Consider the following 24,313-nt stretch of genomic DNA (forward strand, 5'->3'; position numbering starts at 1 on the left):
TCTGAACTTTGTGCTTATATTACTATTCAAAAAAAATATTTTTCTGGTGTATATACATGGCACATGATTCAGTGGTTGAGGTGTTGGACTCATGATCGAAATATTGTGGTTTCTGTTCTTAGACTGGGCAATGCACAGTATTCTTGAGCAAAGCACTTCGTTTCATGTTGCTCCACTCCTGCTGTGTGTCTGGTCCAGTGGAGAATATACATGTCACAGAAACTGGGAAACTGGCCTTGTAAGGTTTTATATCTTTTATGCACAATTAAAAGCCACATTCATTTCTCTGAATGAGATGCTGTTCTTTCCAGGTTTTATCATTTCTTGTAAACAGCAGTAAACTGACATTTCTTACATTCTCTTTTTGCTTTCACTGTTCTCATTCTAGAGTGTTACTTGCCATATGATGGGTAACTTTGAAAGTATGCTTTTGTCACCATGGGTAGTATCAGCAAATATGGCATAGAAAAAAAAATTATAATTGAACTTTTATCAGATTTCTTATTCCTTACATAATTGAGGAAATGAATTCTAATTTCCCAAAGAAAGATATTTTTTACCATAAAACAATATTCAAAAAGTGGAAGACAAAAAAAATGAAAACAAAATTATAGAGTTGATTTTATATTATGGAGGTCCCACACCCACTCTCACACTGTATACACACACAGACATACACACATACACCTGTTGTATGTATATATATATATATATGTATGTATGTATGTATGTATGTATGTATGTATGTATGTATGCATGTATGTATGTATATATATATATATATTTATATATGTTTGTGTATATTTCTGTCTGCAACATTATGAATTCCATGTGATTATACGATGAGCAATAAAAGCCTAAGCCAGAATGATAAAATCCCTGTGTACTGAATACATTCAATCCTACTTGTGTGTGTGTGTGTTTGTGTGTGTGTGTGTGTGTTGTATACTGTAGTTGAAGACATAAGGATGCAGCTTTATTGAGAAAAAGACATGTCTCAAAATAAATCGCCTCGGGTCCTGTTTGTGAAATTGAGCTGCCCATAAGTTAATTTTGTCTCTGATGGATATTTCTACTATTGTGATTTCTTGCTTTATGTACAGCCATACTACTAACTTATTTTTTATATACAATAATGTTTTCTGCTATAGCCAAGGTACTTTCATAGTGTTTTGTAATATATTGTTTGTTTGCTTGCTTTAAATATTGATTTTTAATTTTGGCACAAGGCGAGCAATTTCAGGAAGGGGTAAGTCGATTACATCGATCCCAGTATTCAGTTGGTACTTAATTTTAGCAAGCTTGAAAGCAGGAAAGGCAGAGTCGACTTTGGGGGAATTAGAACTGAGAACATAAAGACGAATGAAGCCCGGAGTGCTAACAATTCTGCCAGCTTGCCACCTTAGTTTGTTTTAAATATTACATGCTTTAAAGCACTAAAAACTTCCCTGAATCTGCACTGCTGAAACTGATGTGCAATCCTTAAATCTCTTTTGAGTCTTACTTGCATTATCCTGGCTTCTTCAAATGCTTTCACTCCACTCCACGCCTTTGTTCGCCATCCAACTCGATCTGAAGCAAGGGTTTCTATATCTTCTGGAACCACTCCAAGTGACTTCATAGTAGTCCTTATACCGTCCTTGAACCCTTTTGTAGGTTTACACTGATAACGTTTCCCCTCTGCAAACTCACCATAAAACAGCTGTTTCGGCATGTGTTCATCTGCCATTCGAACAATATGGCCACACCATCTCAGTTGGTTTCTCAAAATCATAGCTTTAATTGATGTGATGCCTGCAGATGCAAGGACATCTTTTTTTGGAGTAAAAGAACTCCGTTTAATTTTTAAAATGCGATGAAGGCATTTTTGGTAGAATTGTTCTAACAATTCAAAATGCCTTTCATTACAAGTCCAAGTTTCACAGGAATACAACAGGGATGGTAAGACAAATGATTTGTAAAGAGCCAGCTTTGTATTCTTATTTATATGTCACTGGCACCAAATGCGTGACTCCAAGCCACCAAATGCTTTTGCTGCCCTTTGAATTCGCAGGTGTATTTCGGTATCAAGATTTCAATCATTTTGAACAGAGCTTCTAAAGTAGACAAACAAATTGACAACCTCAAGTAATTTTCCCTTAACAAAAGCACCACATGCAAGTTGATGCATTAAAACTTTTTTTCAAGTTGAAGGTCAAGCCAAAATCATCACAAGCTGAGTCAAATGCAGATACAAGAGATTGCAGACCTGTTTCAGAGAGACTGACAAGATCGCAATCGTTAGCGTACAAAAGTTCCCTAATGAGTGAAGTAAAAACCTTCATTTTGAATTGAATTTCAGTCTGGTCACATTAAAAACATTCCCTGTTGTTCGATATTTTATGTAAATACCCTCCTTAGAGTTTTGAAAAGCATGTGACAACACAACAGCAAAGTATATTGCAAAGAGGGTGGGTGCATCAAGGTCTCCTTGCTTTACTCCATTTTCCACAACAAAAGATTCAGAGAACCTACCACGAAAGTTAACTCTAGCTTTCATATCTAGATGCAAAGCCCTGATCATGTTTACAAATTTTTCTGGGCAATCTATTTTACTTAGAATTAGCCACAGAGCATTTCAATTAACAGTATCGAATGCTTTGCTCAAATCAACAAAGCAATGATATAGAGCAAGATTCTGTTCAATGCACTTTTCTTGTAATTATCTGACACTAAAGGTACAATCATCTGTGCCCCTGGAGGAACAAAACCCACACTTTGACTCAGACACCATATTTGGAACTATGAAGGTATTAAACGTTCTAACAAAAAGTGGGCAAGTATCTTTCCAACCACAAACAAAAGCGAAATCCCACGAAAATTACCACACAGATCCTTTGGCCCCGATATATACAAGGAGATTAAATGGCATCAGTCCAGTCTTGAGGCACTTAAGATTTGAAACATTTTGTCACCTTATATTTCAAGACTTCTGCACAGATTCCATCAGACCGTAGAGACTTATTACTATTTAGCCTATTCACAGGTAAATAAATGTCATTTAGAGTTGGTTCAAATTCCATCTCTTCTATAACTGGAAGGTGTTCAATTTTTTCTGTTGTCCTCATGTCAACGGATGATGGTCTATTCAAAAGTGCAAAAAAATGTTCTACCCAACCCTTATTTTCTCACTGGAGCTATTGAAGAAGATTTTGGGCCATATCCCTCCGTAACGTAAGAGTACAAACCCTTGGCATCATTTCTATCAGCTGTTTCTTGTGCCCCTTTTGCTCTATCATTCCATCATTCCTGTTTAATTTTCCTTAAAGCAGTCTGCACTTTCCTTTTCAGCTTTCTGTAAGTTTCATTGGGGTTTAAGGACTGAGAAAGAAGTGTATTGCCTAAGTTTTTTTTAATGAATGAGCTACTCCGCGTTGGTCACCGAAGTGATATTTGATCACTTTATTGAGTGTTTGAGTGTTGGTTTGGTGTCTAGAATGGAATAACTTAGCTCATGGGCAGGTAGAAGCAGAATATTCTATAGAATTTTTATTGAATAAACTTAATATCCTCAGCAACCCTTTGGCTCTAAATCTTCGGGAAATACTTATGCATAGATACAATAAGAGAAGAAATGTCGAAACCTTGACTCTCTTGAGGTATTTACATAACCCAAGGAAATTTAAAGGTGAATCAATTTCTGGACCTTTTCTTTTTTTAACGAAACAACATTTAAGGAAGTATGCTGAACAAACATATAGGAGATTATTTCCTGAATATGATGCTTAGAAGACAACAGAATTATACAAAGAAAATGAAATAGGAGGGAACCTAAAACAAGTGTTACTGTTGTCCCATCTACTTACGAAGGTAATGAACTCATGCGTGAATACACAAGCGCAATGAAGAAAATGAATGAAAAGCCTAAGATAGTAACAGATGGATTTGAAATCTCTAAAGAATTCAAATATTTTGAAGCAACTTCGAACACAAATGAAAAGCTCGAGAAACTTTATAGAGCATTGCTTACAACTAAAGCAACTAGTGTCCAGTCGGAAAGAGCTTTTTCAATTACTGGACTTTTCAACACAAAAATTAGGACAAGTTTGTCAGGTAAAACACCGAATGCATTGTGTTTTTTAAAAGATTATTTTCGAAGGAAAGTGAATCATCAAACAAGTCAAGAAACTTGATTCTCAAAAATAGAACGACTTGGAAAAACGTTGCATTCCTGATTAAATAAATATAATACCATTATTTTTTGTTATTGTTTGTACATAGATACAGATACAGGCACCATCAACATATTTGTGGATATCAGTCAGCCTGTTACTATCTCTCTTTCTCTGTGTATGTATATAAACAAAATACAATATATGACAAACTTCTTCATTACAGGGACACCGCTCTAAATCTGCAAAAACCGGTTTTTAACCGGTTTTGAGAATTACTTATACTTAAACTCGGTTTTGGGAATTGTCAGTTTTTTGCGAGCCCTAATATATATAGATATATATATATATATACATACATACAGATATATTTAGATATATATACATATATATATGCACATGTATATATATATATATATATATATATATATATATATATATATATATATATAGTGAGTTCAAACAAGAAAACAACAACGCGAGGACGTGATACAGATATTGTGTTGCTGGACGCTCAGGAAAGGAAATAAGAGAATTTGATGTTTCAAGCGAAGCTTTTCGTCGGAAATATAGGAAAGTCCAAAGAAAGGAAGACGGAAGAAGAAAAAAATCGCCAACGAAATATATACGAGGTTACATTGTGGATGACCGGAAGGGAAAGGCTGGAGAAAAAGTTCTTTCTAAGAGAGGGAGGTATGTATGTATGCGTGTGCGCTGATCTGTGTGTGTGTGTGTGTGTGCGTGTGTAATAACAGCATGTGTATGTGCGTATGTGTGTGGTTTGGCTGTTTATATGTTAGTGTGTGTGTGTCGCTTAACGTTGTAGAAGGAATTAGTAGCAGGAATTATTTGGGAGTGATTGTCTGTGTGTCACCTTTTTTCATGTGCTTGGACGATGGTCAGTAGAAAGTGAGCAAGCAGTTTTTAAATATGTGTGTGTGCATGTATGTGTATGTTGTGTGAGTGTGTTTTTCTTGCAGTGTGTGCCTATATCTGTGTGTGCGTGTGTGTATGTGTATATATATGTGTGTGTACGTGTGTGTGTATATGCGTTCAATTTGCTCTGTGGATTGGATGTGGGTTATTTGTGTGTGTGCGTGTATGTGTTAGTGTTTGTTGTGTGTGTATGGGAGTTATGTGTGGGTTCATTTGCGTGTGTGTCCATGTATGTATACTTGGGTGTGTGTGTGTGAGTGTGTGTTGTGTGTGTGTAGGAGCTATGCACATATATACATATATCTATATAAACATATACACATATGTATATATGCATACATATATATATACATATACATCTATATATACATATACATCTATATATACATGTACATATACATATATATATATATATACATATATATATACATATATATATATATATATACATATATATATATATATATACATATATATATATATATATATATATATATATATATATATATATATATATATATATATATATGCGAGTAAAAATAAGTACAAAAAAGGTGGTTTTTTTGTATGATTGTGTATAGAGGAATATATTATTTTGTTTAAAAGAGTTCCAACACTGTCTGTTTTTTATGTTTTATTTATATTCCTGCAGAACCAATGTGGGGTATAGAATATGGAATATACAATATATAATATAATATACAATATATAATATAAAATAAAATAAAATAAAAATGGATGGCACCATGAAAGAAAGTATTGAATGTAGATGAAATATTGAGTGTTCAATATAAAGGATCAAATATATAAATATAAAAATATAAATATATAAAGGCGACTCGAGTTTCAGGGCTATTTCCCTTCGTCATGGCGGGCCGGTATGACAGACTTTAACAGACTGTAATAAGTTGGCTGGTTTTCTGTCTTTTATACCAATTCCTTTGGACAGCAGCAGTAGGTGTTTGGCTTTTTTTAGAATTGATGTCAAATCTATTTTTAGAAATGATGATATTTTAATTTATTGTTTTGTGTGGGTTGTAGGGATAAGATTTTTAAACCCCAGTAGGTGTTTGGCTTCCTCTTTCTGGAGTTGATAAAATAAAAACTGAGCACTGGTGAATGTAATCAACCCCCACCATCTCCTAGAATTGCTGACCTTATACAATACCATTTATAGGAAAAGTTTTCTGGAAATAAACATAGACAATATACCTACAGAAGGAATATTGATGGAAAATTACCATTAAAACTTCCGGTAGGTGCAAATGTAACAGTTGTTTTTGAATGAAAAGAAACAATAGGTACATTCACAGAGGTCAGTGCATCTGCAGAAGTGAATATTTTTCCCAAATTCAATGAGAACGAGAACAGCTTTTCTACTCTAGTTGTTTATATAAATTTATATCAGTTTATATCAATGATTACAAGTGCACATTAGCTATGTGGTTAAATGTTTAAGTGGCAGCCTCGAGAAGCTGGGATTTTCAGACAAAGAAAGTAACCAGCTAATGCGCACTTAAAAAAAAAAATCTGTAAGTGAAACAATCAAAATATACAAAACATAGGTGCAGGAGTGGCTGTGTGGTAAGTAGCCTGCTTACCAGCCACATGGTTCCGGGTTCAGTCCCACTGCGTGGCACCTTGGGCAAGTGTCTTCTACTATAGCCTCGGGCCGACCAAAGCCTTGTGAGTGGATTTGGTAGACGGAAACTGAAAGAAGCCTGTCGTATATGTATATATATATGTATGTATATTTGTGTGTCTGTGTTTGTCCCCACAACATCGCTTGACAACCGATGCTGGTGTGTTTACGTCCCCGTAACTTAGTGGTTCGGCAAAAAGAGACCGATAGAATAAGTACTAGGCTTCCAAAGAATAAGTCCTGGGGTCGATTTGCTCGACTAAAGGCGGTGCTCCAGCATGGCCGCAGTCAAATGACTGAAACAAGTAAAAGAGTAAAAGAGTAAAACTAGTTTTAAAGTATTTGTAACCCTTATTTCAAAATTGTTTGTTATCCAAATTCCACCCACAGAGCTATGTTTCTTTGTTAGCAACTGATTGTCTCATTGTAGGAAGAATTCAAATAATTAGAAATAGAAAAGAAACACATACATACAAATAGGAGAGTATTGTAGTTCACTTGAAGCATTGTGTATTGTTTGTAAAGAATAAAAAGTTTAGAATGGTACAACAATGCACTATAGAACAAAAAATGGACTATATACTTGTTGTAATTTGGTTATCTATAGTCCGATGATATTTTGGAATTAGAATTCCTTCTTCAGATCTTCTTAGCTGGAGTCTCAGCTATAGCAGAGACTCCAGCTAAGAAGATCTGAAGAAGGAATTGTAATTCCAAAATATCATCGGACTATAGATAACCAAATTACAACAAGTATATAGTCCATTTTTTGTTTTATAGTGCATTGTTGTACCATTCTAAACTTTTTATTCTTTACATACATACAAATATTCATTAGTAGATACACACGCACACGTACATGCACATGCACACACACACACACACACACACAATGTTTTTATATTTGGTTTCCAAGATTCTTTATGTGAATTCATGTGTTGAAGCATATTTTATTGTGTTTGGGGAGAGTCATTCTCTTTTAGTACCTAATTACTTAACACACTCACTGATTCGTTTTCCATTCATTTACCTATTTCGTTGCATCTTCCAGCCTCTTGAATAGTCATTGACTGTCCGTTATCAAAGCTACAATGGACAGAGTCAATGACTATTGAAGAGGTTGCAAGGCGCAATGAAAATTTTAGAAAAAATAAATAATCGAATGAGTGGACACCGAACCAGTGAGTGTGTCAATAAGTAATAAGGCACTAAAAGAGAATGACTCTCCCCAGACATAATAATAATAATAATAATAATAATAATAATAATAATAATAATAATAATAATGATGATGATATATATATATATATATATATATATATATATACATACACACACACATATATATAGTTTATTGATCCAATATAGGTGGATCATTGACATGGTGTATTTTATGAATATTCCTAGTTAAAGTATCATAAAAGCATGAAACTATTAATTACTCTTTCGGTTGAGTATTAAATCGCTACACATACATACATACATACATACATACATACATACATACATACATACGTACGTACATGCATACATGACAGGTCTCTCATTAATGAGACATCTGTACATCACAATATTACTGTGATATGCACTTGTATTTGCAGTTAAATATTCAATGACTGGGAATTATTTCAACTGTGGATTTTATTACTAGAGAGGCATTTCTAGAATTTTATGGATTTTCCAATTAAAAGATACTCTTGTAGGGAATCGCTTACTGAGATTTGAATCCGAATCTAAACACTTGTTGCTTATCAGATGAATGTTTGATTCCATTGTTTTATCTCCATGCTGGGAGATTAATGAGAAACGCCTGACCTCCAGATCCCTTTGTGGTCACGGAAGGGTCAGTCCTTTGTTTAACCTACTTCCTGACCATACCCTATATCAGTGGTTCCCAAAGTGGGTGGCACTGCCCCTTTGGGGTCAGTGAAAAGGTGCATTGAAGAAAAGTCCTATATAACTGAGATAATTAATCTCTCTCTCTCCCCTCTCTCTCTTTCGCCCTCTTTGGTTCCACCGGCAAATAGAGAGCACACATCTCTATTCGTGTCAGCCATTAACCAGGAGCAATAGCAAGGGCCAAATGGAAAGGGACAACGTAATTCTAACCCTTTCTTGCTCTCTATAAGCAGAATGCACAGCTTACACACTACCAACTACCAGTGACCCACCTACACATCGTTACTATTGTCAATTCCTACTATGACAGTAGTAGGAATTGACAATTCCTACTATGTATATGTTACTAACCACTGCCGGCAAATAAATTTGTAAATATATAGTAACCCTTCACATCTAATCATTACATTTAGTCATCTCGATGTACACACATCTGTCCAGATATAGCTTTTTTTCATTCGCAAAATGTGCATTTTCTAAAAGGAAATAAAAAATCTGAAAATCGGCTATAATAATGTAACCTTTCAGGCTCATTGTTTTGAAGGTATAATGCTGTGGAGAAAAAAGTTACAGAAGTTTAAAAATCGAAAAAACTGTGTATTTTTAGCCAATAGCAAGACAGAAATTTTCTGCGTTTAGCAGAGTGGTGTCAACTTTAAGGTTGTCCCCTGTGAAATTTATAGTTTAGCGTCTTACCTGTTCATTGTAGGTTTCTAAATAAACAGATAACTAAAAAAAAAATCAATATGTATCATCTTACTGTTTCTTTTGTCTCTTCATTGATTGTATTTTTTTATTTTTAAAAATTTGTTACATTAATATATTTGTCTGCATGTTTACTTTATGCGTATTTCAGTATTATGTCTACTTGTCATATATTTGTGTACTTCGAGTCAAATCGTCCAACCCATGCTAGCATGGAAAGCGGACGTTAAACGATGATGATGATGATGATGATGTATGTGCATGCATGTGTATGAGTGTGTGTGTGTGTGTGTGTGTGTGTGTGTGTGTGTGTGTGTGTGTGTGTGTGTGTGTGTGTGTCTCCAAAACTCCAAAGTTGAGTAACGTTTTCATGCTTGGATTTGTAAACTACGATAAGAATAACACTGGTCAACAAAGAATTTGTCCCAAGGAAATGAATAACTGTATCTTATATGTTTTTGCGTGCAGAATTCAAAAATAATGTCAAATTATCTGTATCACCCACAGTTTCTCTGTTCCACGATATCCCTCTCAGTTCCTGTTACGTGGGCTAAATTTCAGTTAAGCTGTTGAACTGTGAAGCTAACGGTTTAAGAAATAGACCTAATTAAAATTTTTATGAATAGAATTAACCCAATGAAATCAATAAATCCAGCTATCTGTGTCAATGAGTTCCAAAACTATATGAAATGAAAAATATGTAAAAATACTAACACACAGAAAAAGCACAGAAAAGTATGTAATATACTAACACGCAGAAAAATTAAAACAAAACACGCAGGTGAAAAGAATCTTGAAATGTGAAGAATCCTGTGTAAAAGCTCAACATAAACAACAGCGAACCACAACACTGCATGCAGTTGTCATGGTAACAAGCTGCTAATGCCACACTGTCTGTTGATTGGCCAAAATTACCCAAATTTCCCAACTTTAATTTCAAATTACATCAACTTCTTTAATTTACAAGATAAAGTAATTGGTCGATTGTAATCAAAATTCAGAGTTGCATCGATGCACCAAAATTGAAAGCAATCTCAGCAGAATAAAAATTTTGCGAATGAGAAAGACTAGATGCCACTCTTGAATCATTTATTTTCTGCTTCATTTTTAAAATTTTTTTATTTCAGCTTTCCTTCTCCACGTGGTTTTACTGTACAATCACACACAATTCTGGATATTTCTTTGCTGGTTAGGATAAACTCTGAACGAACAGAGAAGACTTCTGTTACTCCAAGCAAACAAAAATACATACATACGTATAATGATGATGATGATGATGATGATGATAGTGATGATGATAATAATACTTTCAAATTTTGGCACAAAGCCAACAGTTTTGGGGGTGGGGGGGAGTAGGTTGACTACATCGAGCCCAGTGCCCAACTGGTACTTATTTTATCGTCTGTCATGGGCATCGGAACTGCCATATCACATGATTTCATTCCACTGGAAATCATCAGTGGGAGGCACCCGGTCACCATATACCAGTCAAGTTGCGCTGTTACAATATATAAAATATCAGCATCTTTTCAGACACTGATGTCGCAAATAGCCAGAAGACTTATTAAAAATTATGGCAGTGTGGTAAGAACCTTGCTTCTCAACCACATGATTCCAGGTTCAGTACCACTATGTGGCACCTTGGGAAAGTGTCTTCTACTATAGCTTTGGGCCGACCAAAAGCCTTGTGAGTGGATTTGGTAGACGGAAACTGAAAAAAACCCTTCATATACATAATGTGTGTGTGTGGGAGTGTTTGCGAGTGTATGTATTTGTGTGTATGTGTGTGTGCGTGTGTGTGTATGTACCTATGTGTGCGTCTCATTGAGTCTGTGTTTGTCCCCCATCACCGCTTGACAACCAGTGTTGGTGTGTTTACGTCCCCATAACTTAGCGATTCAGCAAAAGAGACTGATAGAATAAGTTCTGGGACTTAAAAATAAGTCCTGGGATCAATTTTTTGGACTAACATTCTTCAAGGCAGTGCTCCAGCATGGCCACATTCAAATGACTGAAACAAGTCAAAGAATACAAGAATAACAGAATATAGATAAAAAGTTAGTTAGTTAGTTAGTTAGGTAAGTAGGTAGGTAGGTAGGTAGGTAGGTAGGTAGGTAGTAGGTAGGTAGGTAGGTAGGTAGGTAGGTAAGTAAGTAGGTAGGCAGTAGGTAGGTAGGTAAATAAGTAGAGAAGGAGGAAATTAGGAAGATAGATAAGACAGACTGACAGACAGATAGATAGATAGATAGATAAGTGGAATATGATACATGTTATCAACAAAATAATGTCCGAAGATCAAATAAACGTGAGTCAGCTATTACAGTGTAATGTTTGTGATAAGACACAAACACACACACACACACACTTAGTGATATACTAAAATGCATGAGATATTACCATACAAATAATGGCTCAATGTTTGAACTATGTTAAGCGTAGTTCGAATGCATTCTACAAATTAGCTTAAATATGGCTCAGGCTATAACGCATTATCAAGCGCCGCATATAGTGGAACTAAACACAGAAACAATTTATTTCTACTCTGTTTTCATATTTCGATGCATTCATCTGATGAAATGGTCTGTGAAAGGCTATTAAAACAATAGTAGCGAAAGACACGAAATATAAGCAATTTATTTTATGTGATTATTCCAACTACACACAACACAACACACTCACCCATACATATATATATATATATATATATATATATATATATATATATATATATATATATATATATATATATATACATACATACATACATATATATATATATATATATATATATATATATATATATATATATATATTCTATATCCAAAGTAATGTATTTTATCTTTTATTGAACTGTGTTTTTTTATTGTTTGGCTGAGAAATGTACATGCATGCATACATACATACATACATACATACATACATGTATGTGCATATTACAATCATTATCGTCATCATTTAACAATCACTTTTCCATGCTTGCATGGATCAGACGGAATTTGTTGACGCAAATTTTCTACTGCAGGATACCTTCCTGTCCTTAACCCTCACCTGTTTCTAGGCAAAGTTATCATTCCCCAGACACGTTTTACATGGAAGACTGGAAACAACTCCCTTTATACAACGGTAATGCTCATTTACAGCCATAATATGATGTCAAGACAATTGTGCACAATGACGCACAATAACACATATGCATATACATTTGAAGACTACAGATACTAGCCGTCACTGGAACTGTAAAGATTTATAATACTTTCCAGACGTTTATCATTTAAGTATATATGCACATGTCCAGACATGCAACTATTTGCATGAGAATACATTCAGATTTATTATGAAAAGGTTCTTATATACATCTCGACTGAGGAAAGAAAACTTCGAATGACCCGTCCTTGTTTTCTTTGTATCGTCTGTCTGGATGTTTTGTTATCCCTTTTTTGAATCACCTAACTGTCTGGATGTTTTGCGTTCTTATCCCATTTTTGTATTTTTTATATATAAGTATAGCAGCGTACGTATACTTTGGTCTCTTATATGTAAGTATATATATATATATATATCTAAATTTTGTACGACTCTATTATTCTTTCTATTCTTTCATTCTTTCCTTCTTTCTATCAGCCCCTTCACACTTACTTCATTCATTCCACTCTTCGTTCTTTCGTTTCCCCCTCTCACATTTCCTGGCCTTCTCTTCATGCTCACCTCTCCTCCTCTTTGACTTCACTCTGTCCCTTCCCTTTTTTTCTCGCCCCTCCTTAATTCTTCTTTTCCTCTGGCTCTACCTCTGGCTCTTCTCTTCCCACGTGACTGGTGTTCGGTCAAGTCTGACCTTTCCGTGCAACATCTATATTCCTCCCTGTGTCTGTCAAATCTTATGTCCCTGCCATAAGGCTTTACTTCCACACATGCCAGCTTAATCTAATTCGTCTTTAGTCAAAAGACACCCATTGTTAATGTCCTGTTATTTGTATTTGTGTACTATTTCTCCGTTTTTTTCCCCGTCCTTCTTTTCGTATACATTCGCTGCTTCCTTCCAATGAATCTAGTGCTCTTAGCTTAGTTTTTCCTTGGGGTTGGCCAGATTGGAGCAATCTCGAGTATAACCAGCCGAAATTGCAAAGATAATCTGGAACTCGACTGAGGAAAGAAAACTCTGAATGACTCGTCCTTGTTTTCTTTGTATCGTCTGTCTGGATGTTTTGCGTTCTTGTCCCATTTTTGTATTTTTCATATATACATATACACATACATACATTCTGGGTTTTTTCTAAACTGTTACGTTACATATACAAATATATATATATATATATATATATATATATGCATGTGTATGTATTGTGTTGTCCGGAAAGTTCATGCTGATTTTTAAAGGAAAGAAAAAGGTCAATAAATACTTGGCATTACATTTTTAATGAACCAAATATGAACCATTTTGTTACACAATGCGTCTCCATCTTTCCTTTAACTTGAAAATACCCTCTTCCCAGAATTGAGGTGGTTTCATGGCAAATAAGCCGAAAGGTAAGCTGCTATAAATCGGCACGAACTTTCTGGACAACCCAATATATATATGTGTGTGTGTGAGTATGTATGTATGTATATATATATATATATATATATATATATATATATATATATATATATATATATATATACGTGTGTATGTGTGAAAGTTGGTATGTGAAAGCACGTGGTTGGATGTATAAAAAATAAACAAGAGTGAAAAAACTACAGAAGGCTTGTGTTACATAGTTAAAGTATATAGTTAAATTATGTCAGAAAAATGTTATAACATTTTTTTGGTATATAAACATTGTAAATACCTAGAAACTCGAGTCATTTCTCCAAATACAATGTTTATATACCAAAAAAATTTTATAACATTTTTCTGACATAATTTAAATATATACTTTAACCATGTAACACAAGCCTTCTGTAGTTTTTTCACTCTTGTTTATCTTTTATATAATATATATATATGTCTATGTTTGGGCCAAAAGAAACCAGAGACATACAGCCTAAAGGAAGCACCCAAAATCTCTCCAATCTGAACTTCCACAAAGCGGACTGGAAATCAATTCAGAAAGAGATCCTCAGAGAGGATTGGCCAAAATGTCTCTCCACACCAGACATTGACATGAAACTAGAATGTTTCATGTCTATTGTGCAAGCCATAAGCCAGAAATATGTCCCAGAGCACAATGCCAAAACAAATAGGAACAAGATTCCAAGGGAGAGGAAGATCCTCATGAGACGACGGACAAAAGTTGCAAATCGACTCAACCAGCATCCCAAGAATGGCCAAAGGTCCCGCCTAAAAACGATACTGATGGAGATCGAAAAAAGGCTGCAACAATCCTATGTGAAGGAGAGAGCAGACAAAGAAGCCTGGGTTATAAAAAACATTAAGTCAAACCCAAAGGCCTTCTTTCATTACGCAAAAGAAACAGCCTCAGTACGCTGCAAGATTGGACCCCTCTTCGAAAAGGATGGCTCCCTCACAGACAGTCCAACTAGGATCAGTGAGGTCCTGAATGAGCAATTCAAAAGTGTCTTCACCACTCCATTGGAGCACAGACAAGTGAACAAACCAGTGGACTTCTTTGCTACCTCCCCTATAACCAGTGAGGCAGTTACGATGGAATACATCAACATTAGCGAAGAAGATGTACTACTAGCTATACATGAAGTGGACACAAACTCAACTGCTGGCCCTGATGGTTTCCCAGCAATCCTCCTTAAACCGTGTAAGCATGCCCTGGCAAAACCCCTCCAGATCCTCTTCCAGAGCTTTCTCGCAAACGGACGACTGCCAAGCAAGCTGAAGGAGGGAATAATATGCCCAATCCATAAAGGGGGAAGCAGAGCAGATGCCAAAAAATATAGGCCTATCTCTCTGACTTCAAACATCAGCAAAGTCATGGAAAGGATAATCAGAGGAAAACTGATCGCATTCCTTGAAGAAAATAAATTGCTGAGTGATACCCAACATGGCTTTCGACCAGGTAGGAGCTGCCTGACCCAGCTCTTACAACATTACGACTGGGTGTTGAGGCAGTTACTCAACAACTCAAATGTGGACGTAATATACCTTGATTTTGCAAAAGCTTTTGACAAAGTGGATCATGGTGTGATATGCCACAAACTGCGTGATCTTGGCATAGCTGGAAAACTTGGAGAGTGGTTACATGACTTTCTGAAAGATAGAAGTCAGGCAGTAGTGGCTAATGGAGAACACAAATAATGAGCGGTGTTCCACAGGGCACTGTCTTGGGACCATTGCTTTTTATAGTCGCTCTCTCAGATATGCCTTCAAGTGCCCGGATAGCCACTCTTGCAAGCTACGCAGACGATACAAAAGTCTCGCAGAAAATACAGAACTCCAGTGATGTTGCACACCTGCAGCAGGAATTGGACTCAGTTTACAGATGGGCTGAGGACAATAATATGCAGTTTAATGCTGAAAAATTCCAAGCCCTGCGCTACCAACGTCCAAAACTGAATATGAAACTTACAGAGTACACTGGTCCACAGGGAATTTCAATCCCAGAGCCTAAATCAGTGAGAGACCTGGGTATCGACATGAGTGATGATACCTCTTTCCAAGTGCACATTACCAGAATGGCAACAAAGTGCAGACGATTGGCTGGATGGATCCTGAGAACATTCAGAACCAGAGATAAGGAAACCATGATGATCCTCTGGAGGACATTCGTGCTCAGCCGCCTGGATTACTGCTCACAGCTGTGGTCACCCACCAGTCTGAAATTAACAGCAGACCTTGAAGCAATCCAGAGGAGATTCACAAAGAAGATTGTCTCTTTGCAACTGCTCAGCTACTGGGAAAGGCTGAAACAGCTAAGACTCTACTCCCTGGAGAGAAGGCGGGAGAGGTATGCAGTAATATACATCTGGAAGATCCTGGAAGGAATTGTGCCAAATTTTGGCATTGAAAGCTACACCAATGCCAGAACGGGACGACACTGCATAGTGCCAAAGATCCCAGCAATGCCATCGCACTTCAGGACCAGTTACTGCAACAGCTTGGGATTCAGGGGACCACAGCTTTTTAATATTCTCCCAAAGAGCCTGAGGAATCTGCACAAAGTAGATGTAGGAATTTTTAAATCAAAGCTGGACCTCTTCCTATCGAGAGTCCCAGATGAACCTACCTCGCGGCAGGAGGTGCAAATGAGGGTTACTAAATCAAACTCCATTCTTCACTAAGTGCCACATATTGTAAGAGGCTCCCTGTAATAACAGTGTAGCAACACGGTGGTGCATCAGCATGGCCGCAGCTCTAAGCTGAAACTTAAAAAAAAAAAAAAAAAAAATATATATACACACACACACATACATACATATATATGCACATACGCGTGCGCTTGCGCGCACATACACACACACGTACTTGTACAATGGGTTACCGTCAACCAAATCCACGCACAGCACAAGTTACAAAGCTGTAGTCAGCTCGAGGCTATAGTAGAAAGCACTTACTCAAGACTGAACGCGATACCACATGGTTGGTAAGCAAGCTTCTCAAACACAGCCACGCCCTCAACTAGTATGTATGAATATGTATGTGTCCACGTGTGTGTGTTTGTGCTTGTGTGTGTGTACATACACATATATTCAGACATAGCACCTCCCCTCACACAATGTGTGAAATCGAGCTTGGAAACATATAATTAATCCTTTTGCTATGCGTTGAGTCACAGTTAGTCACTGGATTTTTTAATACAATATATAAAAACATACTTACATTTGCTTCTCCAGAAAATGCGGAATTAGCATATGACCATGATGACTCGTTGCATGCCTCTGGAAATTTGATAGACTGATCCTGGCGTTTTCTGATACAGATCAAAGAAAAAGACAAAGAAAAACAACAAGAATATTTCATAGCAATTAAGATTTATTATGAATAGGTACTTAGCCAATGGTTTTAGGATATAAAGGAATAAATCTATAATAATGTTATACATAATACCTAGATTTCAAACGTTGATTCATTTAAGCGTATGCACCATTGCAAACACATTTAAAGATTTGGATATCCAACTTTTGTTTATATTGTTTATATTTATTTGTTTCACCTGACACGTTTTATTGATTCAACATCTTTCACAGAGGAGGGAACCGGTTTCCAATAAAGATACAAAGCTCCATCTTTGGGATGTAGCTAACACAGACAAATTCACACTTGGAACTAGAGAAAAGTCTTGCATATTTTTACTGTTTCACTCACAGATTGCACTTGTGATGTACGAATTAAGCCGGTCTATTTCTATTTCTGAAAATCCCAATGTATGTATGTATGTATGTATGTATGTATGTATGTATGTATGTATGTATGTATTCTTTTATTGTGTTACTCTTTTACTTGCTTCAGTCATTTGACTGCGGCCATGCTGGAGCACCGCCTTTAGTCAAGCAAATTGGCCCCAGGACTTATTCTTTGTAAGCTTAGTACTTATTCTATCAGTCTCTTTTGCTGAAACGCGAGTTACGGAGACATAAACACACCAGCATTGGTTGTCAAGTGATGTTGGGGGGGGGGACAAACACATACATACAAACATACACCACACACACACACACACACACACACACACACACACGACGGGCTTCTTTCAGTTTCCGTCTACCAAACCCACTCACAAGGCTTTGGTCGACCCAAGGCTATAGTAGAAGACATTTGCTCAAGATGCCACGCAGTGGGACTGAACCCAGAACCATGTGGTTGGTAAGCAAGTTACTTACCATACAGCCACTCCCGCGCCTATCTATGTATATATGTATATATATATATATATATATATATATATATATATATATATATATATATATATATATATATATATATATATATATATATATATATATATACATATATATATACATATATATATATATATATATATATATATATCTATATATATATATATATATCGTCTCTAAGTCCAGTTCATATTCAAATTTCTCCTTAAATTTCTCTTTTAAATTTAAAATTTTGGATATATAACCAAGGAGAACGATCCTTAAGGAGTCTACTTTAGACTTTTTGCGGAGAAATTTCTTGTTATATTGGTAGCGATTACATGTTTTTCTCATCATCAACACATTGTGGAGATATCATCATATGAACAAATATATATGACAAAATGGCATTACTTTTTGAATCACCCTCATATATATATTATATATATATATATATATATATATATATATATATATATATATATATATATATATATATATATATATATATATATATATATATATATATATATATGAGGGTGATTCAAAAAGTAATGCCATTTTGTTTAGGACAGGTATAATTACCAACACAGGAACATGTATCATACATCAAAATGAAGCTGCCTCTCAAAGCCTCTTTCATGGGGCCGAAGAGATGATAGTCTAGTAACGATGATAGTCCAGTGAGGAGGAAGTGAAAACTGTAGTGAAGAAGTGGCTCAAAGAACAGTCAACAGAATTTTACCGGGCAGAGATACATGCTCTCATTCGAAGGTGGAACATTGTTATTGAGAGAAACGGTGACTATGTTGCGAAGTAGGGATGTGATCCACAGAGGACCAGCTTCATTTTGATGCATGATACATGTTCCTAAATAAAATGGCATTACTTTTTGACTCACCCTCGTATGTATATATATATATATATATATATATATATATATATATATATATAGATAGATAGATAGATAGATAAAGAAAATAGCATCTTGACTGGGCTGTTAATCAACAGTCTAGTGAATCAGACATGAATTTAATTTCTATATATTCTAATTGGAGGGGTAAGATAGCAGTAATTTCAATTTAGAGGAAGGTAGATTAAGTAGTAATGGACAGCAGGTTAGGGGTAAATCAAGCAAGAGATAAAAAAAAAAGAGATAAGGAAAAAGGGAAAAAAATATATATAGAAATAAAAATGGAAATGGAAGGACAATACTCTAAGGAGTGGCTAGAGGAAATTTAAGGTAAGGGAATTTAGGTCAAGATTTTGGAGAATTATTAAGAATATATCTATTCATAAGTATATCTAGAATAATACAACAAAACACTAAAGTACTAAATTTAAAACCATAGAGAACATTAATAGTTAAATTAGAACAAGACAAACATTTATAGTTAAAATAAGATATACATTAATGTGGGGTAGTAGAAGAGAGATATTATTTATAAGTAAAATCATAATATCAATGGCCAAAAACAAAACAAAGAGAGGGGGGGAGAAGGAGAAGGAAAAAAGGGGAGGAATAAAGTTAGAAAATCAGGACTAAACTAAGAGAATTAAAGCTAAGGTTTCAGAATTGATAATATGGAAGAAGAGACTTAGAATTAGCTAGAGAAATGTAGGAATATTATCAGTGGGTTGGGAAAGGTTAAAATGTATTCTAAATTTATACTTTAAAGCTATAATTCAAATAAAGTAGTTAATAGTCAGGGAAACGAGAGGAATTAAAATAATATATTATTAGCAAGATTTACTTTTTAAAATATTTAAAGGTGCGAGAGTAACAATGTACACATAGAACCCTAAGGTCAGATCTATTGTTAATTAGATTAGGATTATCCCTAAGTTTAAAAAATTCATAAATTTCCATAGAGCACTGTCCACAGCCATATCTACTATTTCTTTAGGGTTGTGCTCTACTGACGATTTCCCATTTAAAGTTAAAATCGATACCATTTTCCTTCAATTTCCAAATTTTATTAGATAATGATGTGCTATTGGCCTTATGCTTAAGTCTAAACGAGGAAAATGATTGTATAATCGTTGTTTAAGATTGATTGTGCAACCAACATAAATGTAATTATTAGTTGGAGTAGCTACTGTACATTTATAGACCACATTACGGGCTAAACAACGGCCAGATACCGGGCAGTGGGCTTTAATTCTACAATTGCAATCAAGGGGATTATTAGCTATATATATATTACTATGTTGATTGTTGATACAAATATCTAAATTGGTTATATCAATATTGTTGGTTGTATTACTGGATATGCAATTAATATTGTTTGAGCTAGGAAGATTTATCTCATCAACTATGTTAACAGTTGAAGTATTATTATGCTCATTAACATGTACATGATTATTGGTTGCATTGGTGTTATTAATTGTCTGGTAGTTATTTGTATTGCTATCAATAATAAGACAATTTTTATTTTCAAGGGTCCTAGCTAATTCAATGTTCTTTTTATTCAACTTATTGATGATAGATCCTATATTGGGGAGAGTAGAGTATGAGATACGGATTGTGTGTTGAGAAAAGATTTTATATCTATGGTTAGGGTCGAAATTTTTTGTAAGATATCCATAAATTTCTTATAGATGTTCGTAGATACTGCATAGTTGTAAGGGATGTTAAACCATATAGAATGTTTTCTTTTAAATTTGTGATGTAATTGGGATTTGTGGTTATTATAAGTATTTGGGGTTATATTATTGCTTCTACTATCAATTTGTAGTTTTCTTATTGAGATCTATCTTGTTATGTAAAGTAATTTTCCTACTCTTATGGCCATTATTATAATTTCTTAACCTAGGTATTTTATTAGTGTTAATATGATTATGTAGACATTTATCAGGTTGTATTTCATTTTTATTCTTATTGCTTAAGCAGGATAGACTATTATTAGTAGGTCTTTTCTTACCATTATTTAAGATAATTAAATTATTATTATTGGTATCATTATTTAAGATAATTAGATTATCATTATTGGTATCATTTTCATTATTGCTACTATCACATTTAATAGATTTACTAGGATTAAGGAAAGAGATTTCTTGGTCATAGCCCGCTCTAGATAAAGCTTCATTGTAGTAATGAGAATTGGAGTTAAAGATGTCATAGTTTGAGGACAATTTAGTTATTATTTCGGAAATGTTTTTTACAATAGATTTTAAAATATTTGGGGGGGGGGGTGATTAGATGATCTACTAACATATTTAGTGACTTCATTTTCCTTTCTATAGGGATAGTGTAATTTAGAGCTAATATTTAGAGTGGTATCAAGAAAGTTAACGATCTTAGTACCATATTCGAAAGTAATGCTAAGGTTAAAGCTTTTAAAGAATTTTCTAATATTTTTTCTCATTCTCTCTATGGTTGACTTATTGTTGGTGGGAATGATAAATAACGCATCATCCCTGTAAAGACCCCCTTGAAGTTCAGGAATTTCCCTATTTAGGCAATATAAAAGATATGCCCCAACCAGATTTGTGATTTCAGCCGAATCACTCGATCCCATTGGGATATCAAAGTTATCAGGGGTGTCTGATCTGGTCCAGAGTCTATCATCGAATTCGATGATGGTTCTTCTAGCTAAAAGAATTATATCAATTTTTTCTCTAGTAATTAGGGATCTATTTTTGGCAAAGATGAGAGCTTTAGGGGACATGCTGGAATACTAATTATTGATATCAAATTGGATGAAGGAAAAATTGTTATTATTGTCAATAGACCTAAACCAATTAAGTGCTTCATCCGTATTAATCCATAATTTTAGAGTAAGGTTAGGAATAATAAAAGGTATAATGTTATCGAGAATAAGCTTACTTAGTCTTCCAATATCAAATGAGTCTAACAGTAGGGTTTTCCTGAAAGTTTTTCTTATGGTCCTTTAAATTAATTTTAGGTTCACAAGGTGTAAGTGGTTCAGTTCTATCAGTTAGATTATATAGTAGAAGCCCCCACTGACTACCACTTCTTCCAGAATTTGGAGAACTTTGTGATGGGAAAGAAATTTAATTCCGACGATGCTGTAAAACAGGCCTTCCAAGATTTTATTGACTCTAGATTGCCAGGCTTTTACTGTTTTTATAGGCCAGACAAGCTACCACTGAAATGGCAAAAGTGTATTGACAACATGGGTGCAAACTTTGATGAATAAAACTATTCCTTGTATTTATAAAACATTAGCAAACTTTTCTTTTTTTCTACAAATTTCATACTTGACCTAATTTTACGGGAGGCGGAGGACATTCTGCTCTTATGTGGCCTTTCTGGCCACATTTGAAGCAACGAGGCTTCTTGCCCTCCACTACAACCCTTTATCTTGTATCATTACCCACGGGGATGGTGTCCGCAATAATTTCTAGTTCTCCGGGGCAACCTGGATAACCATCTCCAGACTCTGCCCTTGCCAGTTCTGATGCGGTATCCTTGTCGTTTGGAGAATTGTAATTTTCTCCTCTATTCCAAGGATTACAGCAGCCACAATCCAGGCATCCTCGATCACCGATGGAATTTCATTCACCCTTACCCTGGAAGCACGTCTTCCAAGGTAAGTTGGGAATAAAGTGACTTCAGGGAGGCCATGGAGTGTATCCTGGCCTCCTCTTCAGTTATAAACCGCACCTCCACCGTTGCATATTTCCTTCTCCTGGCCAGATACGTGATGTCGTGCCTATTGGGATTTAAGCACCTTTCTACCTGTTCCTTTGAAACCACTTCTATTTTCTTTTATTTGATGTCAAACATTTTAAAAATAATCGTCTTTCTTTCTACACTTCGTGTAACTTCGCTAGGAGGGGTCACTTTAACTTTACATGCCCCTCCTTTTTCCTTAGGTCTCTGTACTTCTCCAGCTCCCGCCTCTCGAAATTGACTTCTTCCTTGGAAACACCAGCCACAGCTGCAAAATTTTTCAAATTTTCATCCATATTGATAGGTTCATAATTTTTAAAATTTTCTTTTTCACGCTTAGACAGTTCTTTTTCTATGTTGTTCTCTGTCGGATGAACTTATATTATCATAATTTGTTGTGTGTTGTTGGCACTCCGTCGCTTACGACGTCGAGGGCTCCAAATGATCCGATCAACGGAACAGCCTGCTCGTGAAATTAACGTACAAGTGGCTGAGCACTCCACAGACACGTGTACCCTTAACGTAGTTCTCGGGGATATTCAGCGTGACACAGTGTGACAAGGCTGACCCTTTGAATTGGCACAACAGAAACAGGAAGTAAGAGTGAGAGAAAGTTGTGGTGGAAGAGTGCAGCAGGGTTCGCCACCATCCCCTGTCGGAGCCTCGTGGAGCTTTAGGTGTTTTCGCTCAATAAACACTCACAACGCCCGGTATGGGAATCGAAACCGCGATCCTATAACCGCAAGTCCGCTGCCCTAACCACTGGGCCATTGCGCCTCCACATATTATCATAATACGTAGTAAAATACAGTGTTTCTTCACCTTCAAATAAGGGGGGAAACGTCAACAAGTTTGCCGTAAGGCAGAAAAAACAATGTGTTTAAAAAACACACAAAACAATAAACTTTTAAGAAACAAGCATTACTAAACGATTACGACCAACTCCAACACAAAGTGGACAAATTTCGAATTAATTTTATTCTTGCCATAAAGGCCATACATAGAGGAGACAGCACAAAGACAGACACATAAAAGTGGGGAAAAATATAAAGAAAAAAAACGAATGAAAACGATGAAAAGTAATTAAATGAGAGGATGAAATGACTGCCGCTCGAACCCCACACTCCGAGTGACCTCACTGAACCTTATTACAAACAATTACATTCATTAAAGTTATCTTTTTTCTTTTTTTCTTTTTTAAATTGTAATTGTATAAACTTACAGTTTTTTGATCGACTGCACAGTCGATCATTATCGACCGTTCATCAATGATTGGCCCATACTTCTTTTTTAGTTTTTTAAGATGCTCTTTGCCAATAACTACGCCACTCACGTTATCAAAGTAGTCATCAACATCGCACACCTTCACGCCCTTATCCATTCTGTCCATCTCCTCCGCCAACTTTTTAGTCGACTTACAGAATATTACTATATAACTCTTTTCATGGGGTGGGGGCTGGAGGGGTTTGGTTTATGTCTGCTTGCTCGTTTTTTTTTTGTAGGGGTAGGGTCAGGGTCAGCGTTTGGTGGTGCATGGCGGGGGCTAGTGCATGCAGGGAAAGGGTGAGGAGGAGA

The 24,313-nt window shown here is 35.5% G+C and overlaps 1 protein-coding gene across 2 annotated transcripts in view; it reads right to left on the minus strand.

Moving 5' to 3' along the window:
* LOC106874560 (uncharacterized) overlaps positions 1-24,313 on the minus strand; it is a 92,570-nt gene that overhangs the window by 4,392 nt on the left and 63,865 nt on the right. Inside the window, exon 3 of one of the 2 annotated variants that reach the window (XM_014922330.3) lies at positions 17,102-17,192. The exons of the other annotated variant lie outside the window; for it this stretch is intronic. Within the exon in view, the coding sequence (XP_014777816.1) occupies positions 17,102-17,192 (91 nt within the window). The remainder of the gene's footprint in view (positions 1-17,101; positions 17,193-24,313) is intronic. 2 annotated transcript variants of the gene reach the window in all.

Source organism: Octopus bimaculoides, chromosome 7 (assembly GCF_046866305.1).
Source record: "Octopus bimaculoides isolate indiv1 chromosome 7, ASM4686630v1, whole genome shotgun sequence".
Lineage (NCBI taxonomy): Eukaryota > Metazoa > Mollusca > Cephalopoda > Octopoda > Octopodidae > Octopus > Octopus bimaculoides.